A 15,473-nucleotide genomic window follows, 5' to 3' on the forward strand; every position below is an offset into this window, starting at 1 on the left:
CATTCAGAAATCTGTTAGCAGAGGGAAGAAGCAGCTTCTGAGTGTGAGTCTTCATGCTCCTGTACTTTCTTGCCTGACAGTAGTAATGGAGAAGAAGACAGGTCCCAGATGGTGAGAGTCCTTAGTGATGAATGTTGCCTTCTTGAGGTTCTTTCTCTTGAAGGTCATTGATGGTGGAGATAACTAACATAAACTAATTAAAATGCTTTCCACCGTACATCCATAGAAATTATAGTGATGTACCACATCTCCTTAAACTAAAAAAGCAGTAACTGGCATGCCTTCTTCATTACTACATCAATGTATTGAGTTCAGGATTGATCGTTCTCCCAACTTCCCCTTTCTGAAGCCCATAATCCATTCCTTGGTCTTGCTGGTGCTGAGTGTGAGGCTGTTGATGTGACACCACTCAAGTTGCCGATCTATCTCACTCCCACTTGCCTCCTCGTTACCGTCTGATATTTTACTAACAACAATTGGTTGAAAGTGAGATGTCTGATGTAGACATTTAATGTACAAAAGACTGAAATTGTTTGGTAAGGGTATCAAGAATTATGGAAACGTTTTCAGAAGTAGGAGAATGTCATCGAGGTTCAGAATGCACATTATCCGAATGAACAGAGTAAAAGACTCAAAGGTCAGAATTATCTGTTGTTTTGCAGGTTGCTTAAATAAATGATTTAAAGAAAAGTTTGAGAAAATTTACAAGGATGGTTCTGGGACTTGAGGACCAGAATTATAGGGACCGGTTAAATAAGTTAGAATTTATTCTCTGGAATGTAGGAGAATAAGGGGATATTTGATTGAGGTATACAAAACTAGGAGGGGTATAGATAGGGTAATGCAAACAAGTTTTTACCACTGAGTTTGGATGTGACTGGAATTAGAGGGTATAGGCTAAGGGTTAAAGATGAAATACTTAAGGGGAACCTGAGGGTTATCTTCACTCAGAGGGTAGCAAGAGTGTAGAATGAGCTGCCAGCAGAAATGATGGATCTGGGGTCACCTGCAATAGTTAGTAGATGTTTGGATAAGTGCACAGATGGGAGGGGTATGGAGAACTATGGTCCAGGTGCTGGTTAATGGGGCTGTTTCAGTGCTGTAGTTCTTATGGCTATGACTCTAAATGATCCCCATCATTAAATAACCTGTCTTCTTGTTTTAGGCCTGCAATCTTGAGTGTGAAGGGAAAGTTCCATCTTCTGTCATGTGGAAAAACTGCAGAAAAATCATCTCTCTGTCTCCATTGTTACCTCTGAAACTGAGCACGTCTCAAGCTGGCAGCCTTCCTTTTGGCATTGCTGGTGTCTTTGGGACACTTGGCTCGGGAAGTACTCACAAGTTTCTCCAAGCTGTGGAGAATATATCTCCCATCGGCAACACAGAAGACATCTATGAAGATAAAGCTGAGGCCACATTTGAGGTGAACAGCAGCCCACAAGATACAGTAATGGCTTCAGGCAAGAAGTCTTATGACTTCCAAGCAGAGTCACTGGCTTCCAAGCCAAACGAAAGGGCTACGAAGAGGAATCGTGATATCAGCAATTCTGTAGAAGGCGAGAAAAATTTCCAGAAGAGATATGGTGGCTTCATGGGCATCAGAAAATCAGCCAGGAACTGGAGCAATCTGATCAGACAGACAAGTCAGAAAAGATACAGCAAATTTCTTAAGCAGTATCTTGGGCTGACCACACGCTCTACTGAAGACAGTTTACCAGGCAACTTGGCTGCATAAATGTAAGATTGTGAGATTTGGTTTAGCTAATGCCTAGGTTAGTTTACAGGGGAGTCAGCCTTAACTCCAGCCAATGTCATTTTCATTGCTGCATTTGATACTAATTTAATCTGGGAGTAAAAGGATCATTATAACTACCACACACATCAGTTTTCAAAGTCTCCTTTGCTTCTAAAGGAAAATTAAGATGATAAAGTTCATATCATTAGCTGTTCATTTAAAGAACCATCACAATCTTATAAGATTTTGAGCAGGACATGGACCAGGATTTGTGAGGGAAGTGCATGAAGTGAAATGGTGGCACACTCAAGGACATAAACTCACCATTGATTGGATCTACCTATAAAAGTTGATCCTTTAAATGCTACAAGCTGCTGCTCTGGAAACACAACAGTTGTTTAACTAGACATATATTCAATGAACCTTCACAGAATCACACACTGAAATAACACAGAAGGTGTGTTAGTTCTTTGGTTGAGGTATTCAATAATATAATTTTTTTCTAAAACTAAGCAAAAATTTTACTATTTATAAGTTATTATCAAATTGTAAGACCAGAAGACCAAAGACATAGGAGCAGAATTAGACCATTCAGCCCATCAATCTCTCTGCCATTCCATCATGGCTGATTTACTGATTTACAGAATTAGACCACTCAGCCCCATTCTCCTGCCTTCTTGCTGTTACCTTTGACACACTGATTAAACAAGAATCTATCCACAACCATATTAAATATACCCAATGAACAGGCCTGCACAGCTGTCTGTGACATGATGACTTTGGCCTACTTTATCATGTCTCTCCAAGTACCCTTAAACCTCATCCCTAATAATAGACTCCAACATCTTTGCCAACCACTGAAGTCAGGCTAACTGGCCCATAATTTCCTTTCTTCTGCCTCCATCCCTTCTTATAGAGTGGAGTGACACATGCAATTTTCCAGTCCTCTGGAGCCAATCCAGAATCTAGTAGTTCTTGAAGGATCATTATAAATGCCTCAACAATCTCTTCAGCTACCTCCTTCAGAGCCCTTGAGTGTAGTCCATCTGGTCCAGGTGACTTATCTACCTGCAGACCTTCCATCTACCCAAGCACCTACTCTTTAGTAATAGCAATGACACTCACTTCTACCCCTTGACACTCTCACAGTTCTGGCATTCTGCTAGTGTCTTCCATAGTGAAGACTGACAGAAAATTCTTATTAAGTTTGTCTGCCATTCTCCAGCACAATTTTTTTTTTAGCAGTCTGATATCCATTCTCATCTCTCTTTCACTCTTTATATATCTGAGTAAAACTTTTTTGTATCCTCTTTTATATTATTGGCTAGCTTTTCTCATCTTTTTTCTTTATGGCTTTTTAGTCACCTTCTATTGATTTTTAAAAGCTTCCCAATCCTTAACCTTCCCACTAATTTTTGCAGTATTATATCTCTTTCACTTTTATGCTGTTTTTGACTTCCCTTGTCAGCCATGCTTGCCTGATCCCCCCTTTAGAATATATCTTCATCTTTGAGACGTTTCCTTCTTGTGCCTTCTGAACTTCTCCCAGAAACACCAGCCATTGCTGTTCTGCTGCCGTTCCTGCTTGTGTCCCCTTCAATTCATCCTTGGTCAGCTCCTTTCTCATGCCTCTGTAATTTCCTTTACTCCACTGTAATACTGATACACCTGATTTTAGCATCTTCTTCTCAAACTGCAGGGTGAATTTTAACATATTATGATCTCTGCCTCCTAATCATTCCTTTTCCTTCAACTCCTTAATTAGAGTTATTACATAACACCAATCCAGAATCCTGTGCTGATTGCAGCCCACTGAAAAGAGCCGAAAGCACTGGAGCTCTTTTTAAACCTCGCGCTGAGTCACTGGCAAATGATTCTGGCGCTAATTTACAGTCTGCTGAAACCTTCTTCCTTAATCTTGCACATATTGCAATCCAATATGCAGTAAATTCCAGAGTAAAATAGTTTCTCCTCATTTTCCTTTGAATTTGAAGGTTCCTAGTATGGATCAGTTTATCAGATTGGATAATACTAACTTCCCATTGAATTGTTCATCCCCTATCATTATCTCCTGGAAGAGATAAATGGCTAAGTAGAGTAAATCTTCAGAGAGGGTGCAAAGCTGTTTTACCTGGATCCTGCCTGGACTAGAGAGCATCTCTTATGAAGATAAGTTAGGTGAGCTTGGGCTTTACTCTTTGGAGTGAAGGAGGATGAGAGGTGACATGACAGAGATGTATAAGATGACAAGAAGCATAGATCAAGTGGAATAGCCTGTTTCCCATTCCATTCTATTCTATTTTATTGTGCTAATTATTGTTGGCATGGATGAGAAATTTTAAAAGTCTTACTCTCCTATCATACTCTAAGGTGGTCATTTGACTTACTTCATTTAAGAGCATCAGTGGTAAAGTATATTTGTTACCAAATCTGATCCAGTTTCCCCGTTCTATTCTTCTATATGGACTCACACAAGGCATAAAATTTCTGCTGGTTTTACCAGTTTTCTACCATATCTTTGATGAAAGATTTCGCCTCGTCCCACTCCATGGACGATACATAGACTGCTGCTAAGGTCACTGGATGTCAGGTGAATCCTTCACTGTCTTACCAAACCATCGACTGAGAGCTCCATTCTCCAGGAGTTTCCCACAGAAAAATATTCAAGGAACAAATATTATTGTGACAAAGGCAGTTTGTGATAAGCCATTACCCTCCTCAGGCTAGTAGGTCACATGAGAATGAAACCAGCGTTTGCAATTATTTTACTAGACTACAGTTGCCCTAACTATGGCAACCATTAGTTTGGTCAGCTGAAAGGGAGACTTTGCTGACCTGAGGTATGTGCATAGCAAAACAGACTCTTTCTCTACATGCTCCCACTGTTATAAAGAGAAGAGATGGTGGACATTGAATTAAGGAGAGGTTCATGGGGCAGAAGAGCAACCACAAGTTAATGGTAATGGTCATGCAGATAGTCTGGAGATATCTGGCAGATGAAAGATGGGGTAGTGGGGAACTGAGGAAATCTACAGAAAAGGCAAGTGAGGATGCAAAGTCAATGGCACCACCTATCTGGAAGCCCTACCACTTATCAGAATGCCTTTCCAGCTGTCAAATTCTTGGGCTGCCATGTTTCTGTGCTGATACCAGAATAATGCTATTTGCCATTTTGCGATGATGTAGTCCCTTGTGGCATGTGTTTGGACTGAGAAATCCGCACCAGTTTAACTTGGCCCAAGACCTGTATCCCATTTACTTCACCTAGAATAAATATCTCTGGAGAGAAGTATGTTTAAAGCAGACATTGATAGGTTCTTGAATGGTAAGGGTGTCAAAGGTTATGGGGACAAGGTAGGAAAATGAGGTTGAGAGGAATAATAAATTAGCCATGATCAGAAGGCAGAGCAGACTTGATGGGCCAAATGGACTAATTCTGTTCCAAAGTCTTTTGATCTTGTGCTTCAATCTGAAAAATGTTTGGGAACCTTGTAAAAAATATTTGTTGGAATATCATTAAACTTGCTATATTAGAAAGCCCATTATGCATATACACAGGATCTAATGTAATATCACTGACATATGTTGTGAAATGTGTTGTTTTGTGATAGCAGTACAGTGCAATACATTAGAAATATACCATAAACTACAATAAGGAATATGTATAAATAAGTAGTGCAAAAAAAGAGCAAAGGCAGTGAGGTGGTGATCATGGGTTGGTTCATTGTCTGTTCACAAATTTGATGGCAGAGCAGTAGAAGCTGTTCCTAAGCTATTCCCATGTCTTCAGGCTTCTACAGTCTAAAGTCTACAGTCACATGAATTCACAGTTTTGCAATCCCCCATTGTTCCTTCCACTCTTTCATTGACCAATTCATCATAAAATCTCCAAGTTATATAGGTCTCATGTTTTAGAGTTCAAGACTGCAAACATTGGCAGCATCCTCTCCCTAATCTGGCTGTAGTCACTGGGATCAGAAAGTAAATATGGGACATAGAAATCTATAAAACCAGCTTCTCTGCTCAACCACTATTACAACTGAACTGTTTTTACTTTTCAACATCAATATAGAAAATTATCCTTAATAACCTTGTAGTCTTTCACTTATTTTGAAATCTCCTGCCAAAGGCATCCAGCGGAGGTTAGTGGTCCACTGTAATTAAGCCCCAAGGTTTCTTCACAAGCCACATCTGTAATCAACTAATATCTATAATAATATTAACAATCACAGTAATATTAACTCAGCTGCACTGCACCAGCTGGTTATATTCCACGGGTTAACTCTGTAATACTGGAGATAAAGGTGGCAACAATATGGCCCTAGAAAAATTGATAAAATCAGTCTGTTTCTCTGCCTCAACCAGTCCAATTGGTGGTAGGAAAAAGGTCTGATGGGTGGGCATTTTGATCACAACTTACTTCCCTTTCTGTTGGTAATCCAGATCAACATTTGCTGAAACATAGGGCATGACTTGATCTTCTTTTTGGAAAGTTGTAACTGTGTAATTACTCCCATATAAAAAAACAATCTAACCTCTTTCTTAGGACCTATCATCACACTGGTGAAACTACTAATTCTGGTTTAGTGCTATGAAATTCACTCTTTTGTTTAAAAAAGTTCCTGAATGAAATTAATTAACTTACTTGTATTTGCCTTGTAGTGGGGAGAGCTATCCATGAATAGACATATTACACTTTGTTTTGTAATTTTCAACAGTAAAGGCTGATTTCCCCTTCAATAGTTGTGATTAGTTTGGCTGCTGCATGCTATGTGATCAGCAAAATTATTTCTTAAACTGCTTTTCTTTGATTATGCACTGTTTTTTTGAATCTGATTAAAAGAGACGTGTTCTTGGTTCAACTTGCTTGCCTGCCCGCAATTCCTCAACACTGAGCATGACCAATAAAGAGAAACTGGTTTCTTTGTCACAACAGCAAAATATTTGTAATGTTGTTTCTACATTTGACCACAGTTTTCAGCATTATAAAATGTACATAGTGTTACGAACCCCGTAACTGGGTCACTTACCAGCAAAGTTAGAGAGGTCCATTGAAGTCTGATGGTAGTATTTTTTAAAGTATTTATTGATAAAAATACACAAAAATAAGATTAATGCAAACATACAGATAATATACGTCGTCAATACTAAATCTAAAAGCGGGGGTATCATAATAACCAATAAGAAATAGCTCTATTGTTGTCTAGGGGATAATGTATTGTCCGATGGAAAGATAAAAGTCACTGTTAGTTCGTTCGAGCTGCAGCGTTTTGGTTTTAAGAGAGAGACGGTTTAAATTTGCCCAGGTCTTTTATGATGCCAATCCTTTGAGTCTGTTCCCACAGACCCTCTTTTATCCTGACTCACAGGGTCGCAGATGTCAATCAGCCTGGGGGTGATACAATCCCTCCCTCAACCAGCCCACTTTGCCTGAGGGCTTCCACGTAGCATAGTATCTCAATCCACAAATTTGTCTCCAAGAGACAATGGCCATGTCCCGTAGCTTTATATTGCTGGGGGAACAAGACATTCCACACATATCTCATTTCCTGGGTCTCCTGACCCAACCCTATAGTGATCTTGCGATTCTCACAAAGGAGGGGGCTGCAGGCATAACAATAGGAAATTATGAGTAAATTAGTTTATTATTTATTTACTCCCAGTGTTTCAGGCAGATAATGGTTTACACAGATTTACTCCTAGACACTCATTTTCCCATGCTTTCAACATTCAAGATTGTTTATTGTCATTCTTTAGTACACAAGTAAAGGAGAATAAAATGGTTGTTACTCAGGATCCAAAGCAACATTTAAAATATAATTAGCATAAAGAACAAAATTAAAAAGACAAAAAAATTATTTAATATACTATAAATACATAATAAAAAATCCTAAAAAACATAATGTACAAGAAACTGCAAGTGGCTGTATATGCATAAGATTAGCTATTAAAGAAGGACTGATTGTATGTACATAAAGTGATGCTAGGAGTGCCTGCACATACTTAGGTGACTCTGACAGGAAATGCAAAAGGGACAAAGTGACAGACGTTTTTGAAGTTCGAAGTAAATTTTTTATCAAGGTACATAAATATCACCATATACAAACTGAGATTCATTTTCTTGCAGACATTCACAGTAAATAGAAAGAAACACAATATAATCAATGAAAAACCACATGCTATAGAGACGGACAAACAACCAATGTGCAAAAAGACAACAAATTGTGCAAATACAAAAATAAGTAATAATAATAATAATAATACAGGATAAATAAGCAAGAACAACTTACTTAATAGATATAGCCATTTCAAACACACATAACTTACAGAAATCAATATGCAGAAAACATCAGAAATATGCTGAATTAAGAGAGGAAATTGAACATGAACAAGGATTACATTGTCCCGATAGTAACATCTACAACTGGTGTCATCCCAGAGGCACTACACAATAGCATTAAACAATTAGGGCTACACAGTAATATCTACTTAAATCTTCAGAAAGCCACAATACTAAAAACCACTAGGGTAGTCTGAAAGTTCCTAGCAAATGAGAAATGAGTGTGCTTGGCTATGCCTGTACCTCAGGTTTTATCAGCCTGAGGTGAGAAAAAAAATTAAAACTAATAATAAGATTGTTGCTGCATTGATGACAGAAGTGCATTTGAATCTGTCTCACACTCATGGTTAATAGAAGTTCTTAAGATAGATATAAACTACATCCAATACTTATAAAATTCCTGCAACATCTGATGAAACATAGACGTGGTAAAATCACTCTATCTATTAACAACAAACTGTTATTAAAATAAACAGAGGCATATTTCAGGGCAACCCTCTAAGCCCACTATGGTTCTGTCTAGCTTTAAACCTGCTCTCTAATTTACTGAATCAGATAAAAATAGGCCATCAAATCAGTGATAAACAAATTAATTATACCTTGATACACCTTCTGTATATGGACAATTTGAAATTATACGCTTCTTCATCAGTAAAGCTAAAGCAATTAATCCAAGTAATAGAACTATTTTCTAAAGATATAAACCTGAACTTCGGACAATTAAATGCAAAACATTAAACATAAAGAAAGATGCAATAGAGCTAGTAGAATATAAAACAGAGCAGCAAGATGCAATACAACCGAAGGATGAAGATGAAACATGCAAGTATCTAGGTTATCAGCAAGCAAAGAAAATATATGATAGTGTCATAGATCATAGTTCAATAGTATTTACTTCAAGGCTTAAGAAAATCTGCCAAACAGAGCTCAACAGTAAAAATATAACAAAGGCAATAAGCACTTTTGCTATACCCACATTAACATTCTTTTATCTTATATTGGTCTGAAACTGATTTGGAAAGTTTACAAAGGAAAATAAGAACTGAAATAATGAATGTTAGAAAACACTACGTACACACAAATGCACTTAGATTAACGCTACCTAGAGGACAGAAGGAGGAAGAGGAATAACAGACACAAAAAAAACTTTACACAAAAGTTAGATATAACTTCTAATAATATACCTTAATCAATGAAAACAGGATTCAGCACTCTAAGTGAGCATATGCAATTTTGATAAGAAGTACACACCACTAAACTTAAATGAAAGCTCAATGCCGAAAAATGAAGTAATTTTCACTATTGAAAAAATGTTAACCAAAGGAAGAGTATGGTTCTATATGGAAGACATCCCCATGATCTGAGCAGGCTAAATGTCAACAAGGAAGCGTAAAATGTCTGGGTCAGAGTTAGAGACCTTTTTCCAGAAAGTGGGGTTACTTGTAACAAAATAGGACCAAGTGGTTAACATAAAAAACCATCAAAATTACATAATAAAAAAACCAAAAAATTCAAGCTGATAAATGCAGAAAATTCCAAGAAAAACCATAAACAATCCAACATATTACAGGACCTGCAGCAGATTAACTCAATTTGTTTAGTTACATCGGCACAATCAAGTGGCAAATATCACCATCAAAACCTTGCTTTAAAATGCAAACTCATAAAAGACACCATACCTAATGATAAATTCAAGCCTGATCCAGTGTTAGAGTCAGAGACCCTACAAATTATATTACGACTGATCCATTATTACAGATAGGACAATCCATAATAACCATCTGGATATAATATTACAGGATAAACAAGCAAGAAACTTACTTAATGGATATAGCCATTCCAAACACACATAAAACAGTGTTCTCACTGACATCTTCAACATCTTCCTGAGCAGCGCCACCATTCCAACGTGCCGAAGAAGTCTTCAGTATCCTGCCTAAATGACTACCGTCCCATTGCACTCACATCCATCATGATGAAGTGTTTCGAGAGGCTTGTCATGAGGCACATCAAGACCCTGCTGCCCCCCTCACTGGACCCCCTGCAGTTTGCGTACCGCCCAACTGCTCAACAGATGACACCATTGCCATCACCCTCCACCTGGCTCTAACCCACCTGGACAAAAAAGACACGCACATTCGAATGCTGTTCATAGACTTCAGCATTCAACACAATCATCCCTCAGAAACTGATCAGAAAGCTGAGCCTACTGGGCCTGAACACCTCCCTCTGCAACTGGATACTGGATTTCCTGACTGAGAGACCTCAGTCAGTCCGGATCAGAGGCAGCATCTCCAACACCATCACACTGAGCACGGGGCCCCCCCAGGACTGTGTGCTCAGTCCACTGCTGTTCACTCTGCTGACCCATGACTGTGCTGCAACACACAGCTTGCACCACAACATCAAGTTCACTGATGACATGACCGTGGTGGGTCTCATCAGTAAGAACGATGAGTCAGCATACAGAGAGGAGGTGCAATGGCTAACGGACTGGTGCAGAGCCAACAACCTGTCTCTGAATGTGAACAAAACAAGAGATGGCTGTTGTCTTCAGGAGGGCACGGAGCGACCACTCTCTGCTGAACATCGATGACTCCTCGGTAGAGATCATTAAGAGCTCCAAATTTCTTGGTGTTCACCTGGCAGAGAATCTCACCTGGTCCCTCAACACCAGCTCCATAGCAAAGAAAGCCCAGCAGTGTCTCTACTTTCTGCGAAGACTGAGGAAAGTCCATCTCCCACCCCCACCCCTCCATCCTCATCACATTCTACAGGGGTTGTATTGAGAGCATCCTGATTCAGAAATTGCACTCGGATCACAATACCCTGCAGCGGATAGTGAGGTCAGCTGAGATCATCGGGGAATGTCTTCCTGCCATTACTGACACTTACGCTACACGCTGCATCTGCAAAGCAAACAGCATTATGACGGACTCCACGCACCCCTCATACAAACTCTTTTCCCTCCTGCCATCTGGGAAAAGGCACTGAAGCATTCGGGCTCTCACGACCAGACTATGTAACAGTTTCTTCCCCCAAGCTATCAGACTCCTCAATACCCAGAGCCTGGACTGACACCTTACTGCCCTATTGTCTTGTTTATTATTTATTGTAATGCCTGCACTGTTTTGTGCACTTTATGCAGTCCTGGGTAGTCTGTAGTCTTAAGTGTAGTTTTTTTCTGTGTTGTTTTTATGTAGTTCAGTCTAGTTTTTGTACTGCATCATGTAACACCATGGTCCTGAAAAATGTTGTCTTGTTTTTTACTGTGTACTGTACCAGCCGTTATGGTCGAAATGACAATAAAAAGTGACTTGACTTGAAATCAATAAGTGAAAAACACCAGAAATATGCTGAATTAAAAGAGAAAACTGAAAGACTGTGGAACATGAACAGGGTATACATTGTCCCAATAGTAATATCTACAATTGGTGTCATAGACAATAGACAATAGGTACAGGAGTAGGCCATTTGGCCCTTCAAGCCAGCACTGCCATTCAATGTGATCATGGCTGATCATCCACAATCAGTACCCCGTTCCTGCCTTCTAGCCATATCCCTTGACTCCACTATCTTTAAGAGCTCTATTTAACTCTTTCTTGAAAGTATCCAGAGAATTGGCCCCCACTGCCTTCTGAGGCAAAGCATTCCATAGATCCACAACTCTATATATGGTCATCCCAAAGGCAATACACAATAGCATTAAATAGTTAGGGCTGTACAGCAATATTTATGTAAATCTCCAGAAAGTCACAGTACTAATTCAATAAGATCACGGCTGATCTGTCCTTAAACTTTTCCCCATAATCCTTAATTCCCTTTCTATGTAAAAATCTATCTAACTGTATCTTAAATATATTTAGTGAAGAAGCCTCAACTGCTTCCCTGGGCAGAGAATTCCACAGATTCACCACTCTCTGAGAAAAACAGTTTCTCCTCAGCTCTGTCCTATATCCTCTCCCCTGAATCTTGAAGCATTATCCTCTAGTTCTAGTCTCACTTACCAATGGAAACAACTTTCCTACTTCTATTTTATCTATCCCTTTCAAAATTTTGCATGTTTCTATAAGATCCCCTCTCATTCTTCTGAACTTGAGAGTATAGTCCCAGGCAAATCAATCTCTCCTCATAGGTTAATCTCCATCCCTGGAATCAACTTGATGAACCTCCTCTGCACTGCCTCCAAAGCCAGTATATCCTTCCTCAAGTAAGGAGACCAGAACTGCACAGTACTCCAGGTGCGGCCTCACCGGTACCCTGTATAGTTACAGCATGACCTCCCTGCTCTTGAATTCAATCGCTCTACCAATGAAGGCCAAAATTCCATTTGCCTTCTTAATAACCTGTTGTACATGCAAGCCAATGTTTTGCAATTCATGAACAAGCACTCCCAAGTCCCTCTGCACAACAGCATGCTGCAATCTTGCACCATTTAAATAATAATCTGCTCTTCTGTTATTCCTTCCAAAGTGGATGATCTCACATTTACCAACATTGTATTCCATCTGCCAGACCTTGGCTCACTCACTTAACATATCTATATCCCTCTGCAGACTCTCCACATCCTCTGTACAAATTGCTTTTCCACTCAGTAACTTCCCTGTAATACCATGGGCTCTTAACTTGGTAAGCAGCCTCATGTGTGACACCTTGTCAAAGGCCTGAAAATCCAAATATACAACATCCACTACATCCCCTTTATCTATCCTACTTGTAATCCCTTCAAAGAATTCCAACAGGTTCATCAGGCAAGACTTTCCCTTGAGGAAACTACGCTGAGTTTGTTCTATCTTGTCTTGTGTCACCAAATACCCTAGAATCTTATCCTTAACACTTGACTCCAACAACTTCCCAACCACTAAAGTCAGGCTAACTGGTCTAAAATTTTCTTTCTGCTGCCTCCCTCCTTTCTTAAAAAATGGAGAGACGTTTGAAAATTTTCAGTCCTCCAGAACCATGCCAGGGTCCAATAATTGGTGAAAGATTATTACTAATGCCTCAACAATGGAGGTATATAGGGACTGGATGTCCATGGTGAAAATAAGGCCAGGGAACTTAAAATCATTGAAAAAATTCAAAGCGTGAGAAGTGTCATGAACATAGGTGGGAAGAGATTGAACAAGGGGGGATAAGACAGTGTCAAGGTATGCAGAAATGAGTTCGATGGGGCAGGTGCAAGCTGAGACAATAGGTCTACCTGGACAGGCAGGTTTGTGGATCTTGGGTAGGAGGTAGAAACGGGAAGAGCAGGGTGTGGGAACTATGAGGTTGGTGGCAGTGGATGGGAGATCCCCAGAGCTGATAAGGTTGGTGATGGTGTAGGAGACAGTGGCCTGGTGCTCCTTAGTGGGGTCATGATCAAGGAGTAAATAAGAGGAGGTATCAGAGAGTTGTCGCTGTGGCTTGGCCAGGTAGAGGTCAGTACGCCAGACAACAACAGCTCCCCCCTTATCAGCGGGTTTTATAGTGAGGTTGGGATTGGTGTGGAGGGAGCAGAGAGCAAAGCGTTCGGAAGGAGTGAGGTTGGAATTGGAACAGGGTGTAGTGAAGTCAAGACAGTTGATGTCCCGTCAGCAATTAGCAATAAAGAGATCCAGAGTAGGCAGAAGACCAGAGCGGGGTGTCCATGAAGAGGAGGAGGGTTGAAGATGGGAGAAGGCGTCATCGGTGGGGGTAGGAGAGTCCTTTCCAAAGAAGTAAGCTCGGAGACGGAGTCAGTGGAAGAAGAGTTCAGCGTCATGGCGTACACGGAACTCACTGAGGTGTGGGCGAAGGGGGACAAAGCTGAGGCCCTTACTGAGGACAGAGCGCTCTGCCTCAGAGAGTTGAAGGTCGGAAGGAATGGTAAAGACCTGGCATGGATGAGAGATGGGATCAGAGGGGGGAGGGAGGCTGGTAGTGTCAGTGGAGAGGGAAGGGTTGGGGTGAGAGGAAGATGGAGCCTCTGAGGGCCCAGGAGCTGATGATGGGATTTAAGGAGAGGGGATTGCATAGTGGTGGTGGGGGAAGGGGAGACAGGAGTCACAATCACAGCATGTGAAGACCCAGCCTGGAGTTCAAGACTGAAGTCGCAGTCGGTGGTTGCACAATCGCTTTGAAGCTGTCCATGGTCGTTGGAAACCGCGTTCTTTTTCCTGAGGTCTCCCGTCCCATGATCCTTTCCATTCTCCAGCTCTGTATCACTTTTGCCAATCACCTTTCCAGCTCTTAGCTTCATCCCACCCCCTTCAGTCTTCTCCTATCATATCGCATTTCCCCCTCCCCCCACTACTTTCAAATCTCTTAGTATCTTTCCTTTCAGTTAGTCCTGACGAAGGGTCTTGGCCCGAAACGTCAACAGTGCTTCTCCTTATTGATGCTGCCTGGCCTGCTGTGTTCCACCAGCATTTTGTGTGTGTTTATTCTCATTCAGTTATTTACATAATTTAAACTGCTGTGAAGTTTGTAATTGTCTTGATAGCAAAATTGTCAATGTTTAATATCATCACACTTGGAAGATTTGATAGAGGTAATCAAAATTTATATTAAGAGTATAGATAGGGGAAATGCAAGCAGGCTTCTACCACATGATTGGGTGAGACTAAAACTAGAGGTCATGGGTTAGGGTTGAAAGGTGAAAAGTTTAAGGGTAATATGAATGGGAAGGTTTTCATTCAAAGGGTGGTGAAAGTAGGAACAATCTGCCTGTGGAAGTGGTATATGGAGGTTCAATTGCAATACTTCACTGAAGTTTTGATATACATAGATGGGAGGGGGTATGTAGTTCTACAGACTGCTCTATAATGCAGCCCCAAACTGTTTGAAGACCATTGAAGATAATTCCATGGAGACGAAGATCTAATGTTTATGGAGCTGATCTGACTAGATCTGTTATACTAGGGTCTGAATGAAACAGATTTGAGAGTGTGAAGACCCCATACATGAAGAGCACGGATTGATCACATAAATCAATTACTTGATTGTAATCCATCATGGGCCAATATTCGTTGGATCCCATTTTAACTCCCTTCTTTCCAACAACACTAAGGACTGGGGAGAAAGCAGTTAAAATAGGAAACAAGGAATATTGGTACATTAAGGATTACAATAGATGAATATGGAGTTACAGAATGTGTTAGTGAGAAAGGCAATAGAGGTTTCCTACATCAGAGGTGGATGGTGGTATTCATGTGGAATTAAAGCAGACCTATACCAATAAAGCCAGTCTCTGAAAGGGAACACAAAACATTCTGCAGATATTAGAAATGCTTAGCAACACCCACAAAACGCTGGAGGAACTCAGCAGCTCAAGCAGCATCTATGGAAATGAAAAACAGTTGATGTTTCAATCCAAGACCATTCATCAGAACTCATGCAACAGAAAAAAAAACCTCAGGAAGATAAAGAAGTGTGTGC

The 15,473-nt window shown here is 40.3% G+C and overlaps 1 protein-coding gene across 1 annotated transcript in view; it reads left to right on the forward strand.

Annotated features, from left to right (window-relative positions):
- pnocb (prepronociceptin b) overlaps positions 1 to 6,597 on the forward strand; it is a 32,780-nt gene extending 26,183 nt beyond the window's left edge. The window contains exon 3 of the mRNA XM_059982107.1: positions 1,166 to 6,597. Coding sequence (XP_059838090.1) covers positions 1,166 to 1,735 — 570 coding nt within the window. The 3' untranslated portion in view covers positions 1,736 to 6,597. The remainder of the gene's footprint in view (positions 1 to 1,165) is intronic.
- Positions 6,598 to 15,473: the final 8,876 nt, after the last annotated feature.

The sequence above is a fragment of the Hypanus sabinus genome, chromosome 10 (assembly GCF_030144855.1).
Source record: "Hypanus sabinus isolate sHypSab1 chromosome 10, sHypSab1.hap1, whole genome shotgun sequence".
In the NCBI taxonomy this organism is placed as follows: domain Eukaryota; kingdom Metazoa; phylum Chordata; class Chondrichthyes; order Myliobatiformes; family Dasyatidae; genus Hypanus; species Hypanus sabinus.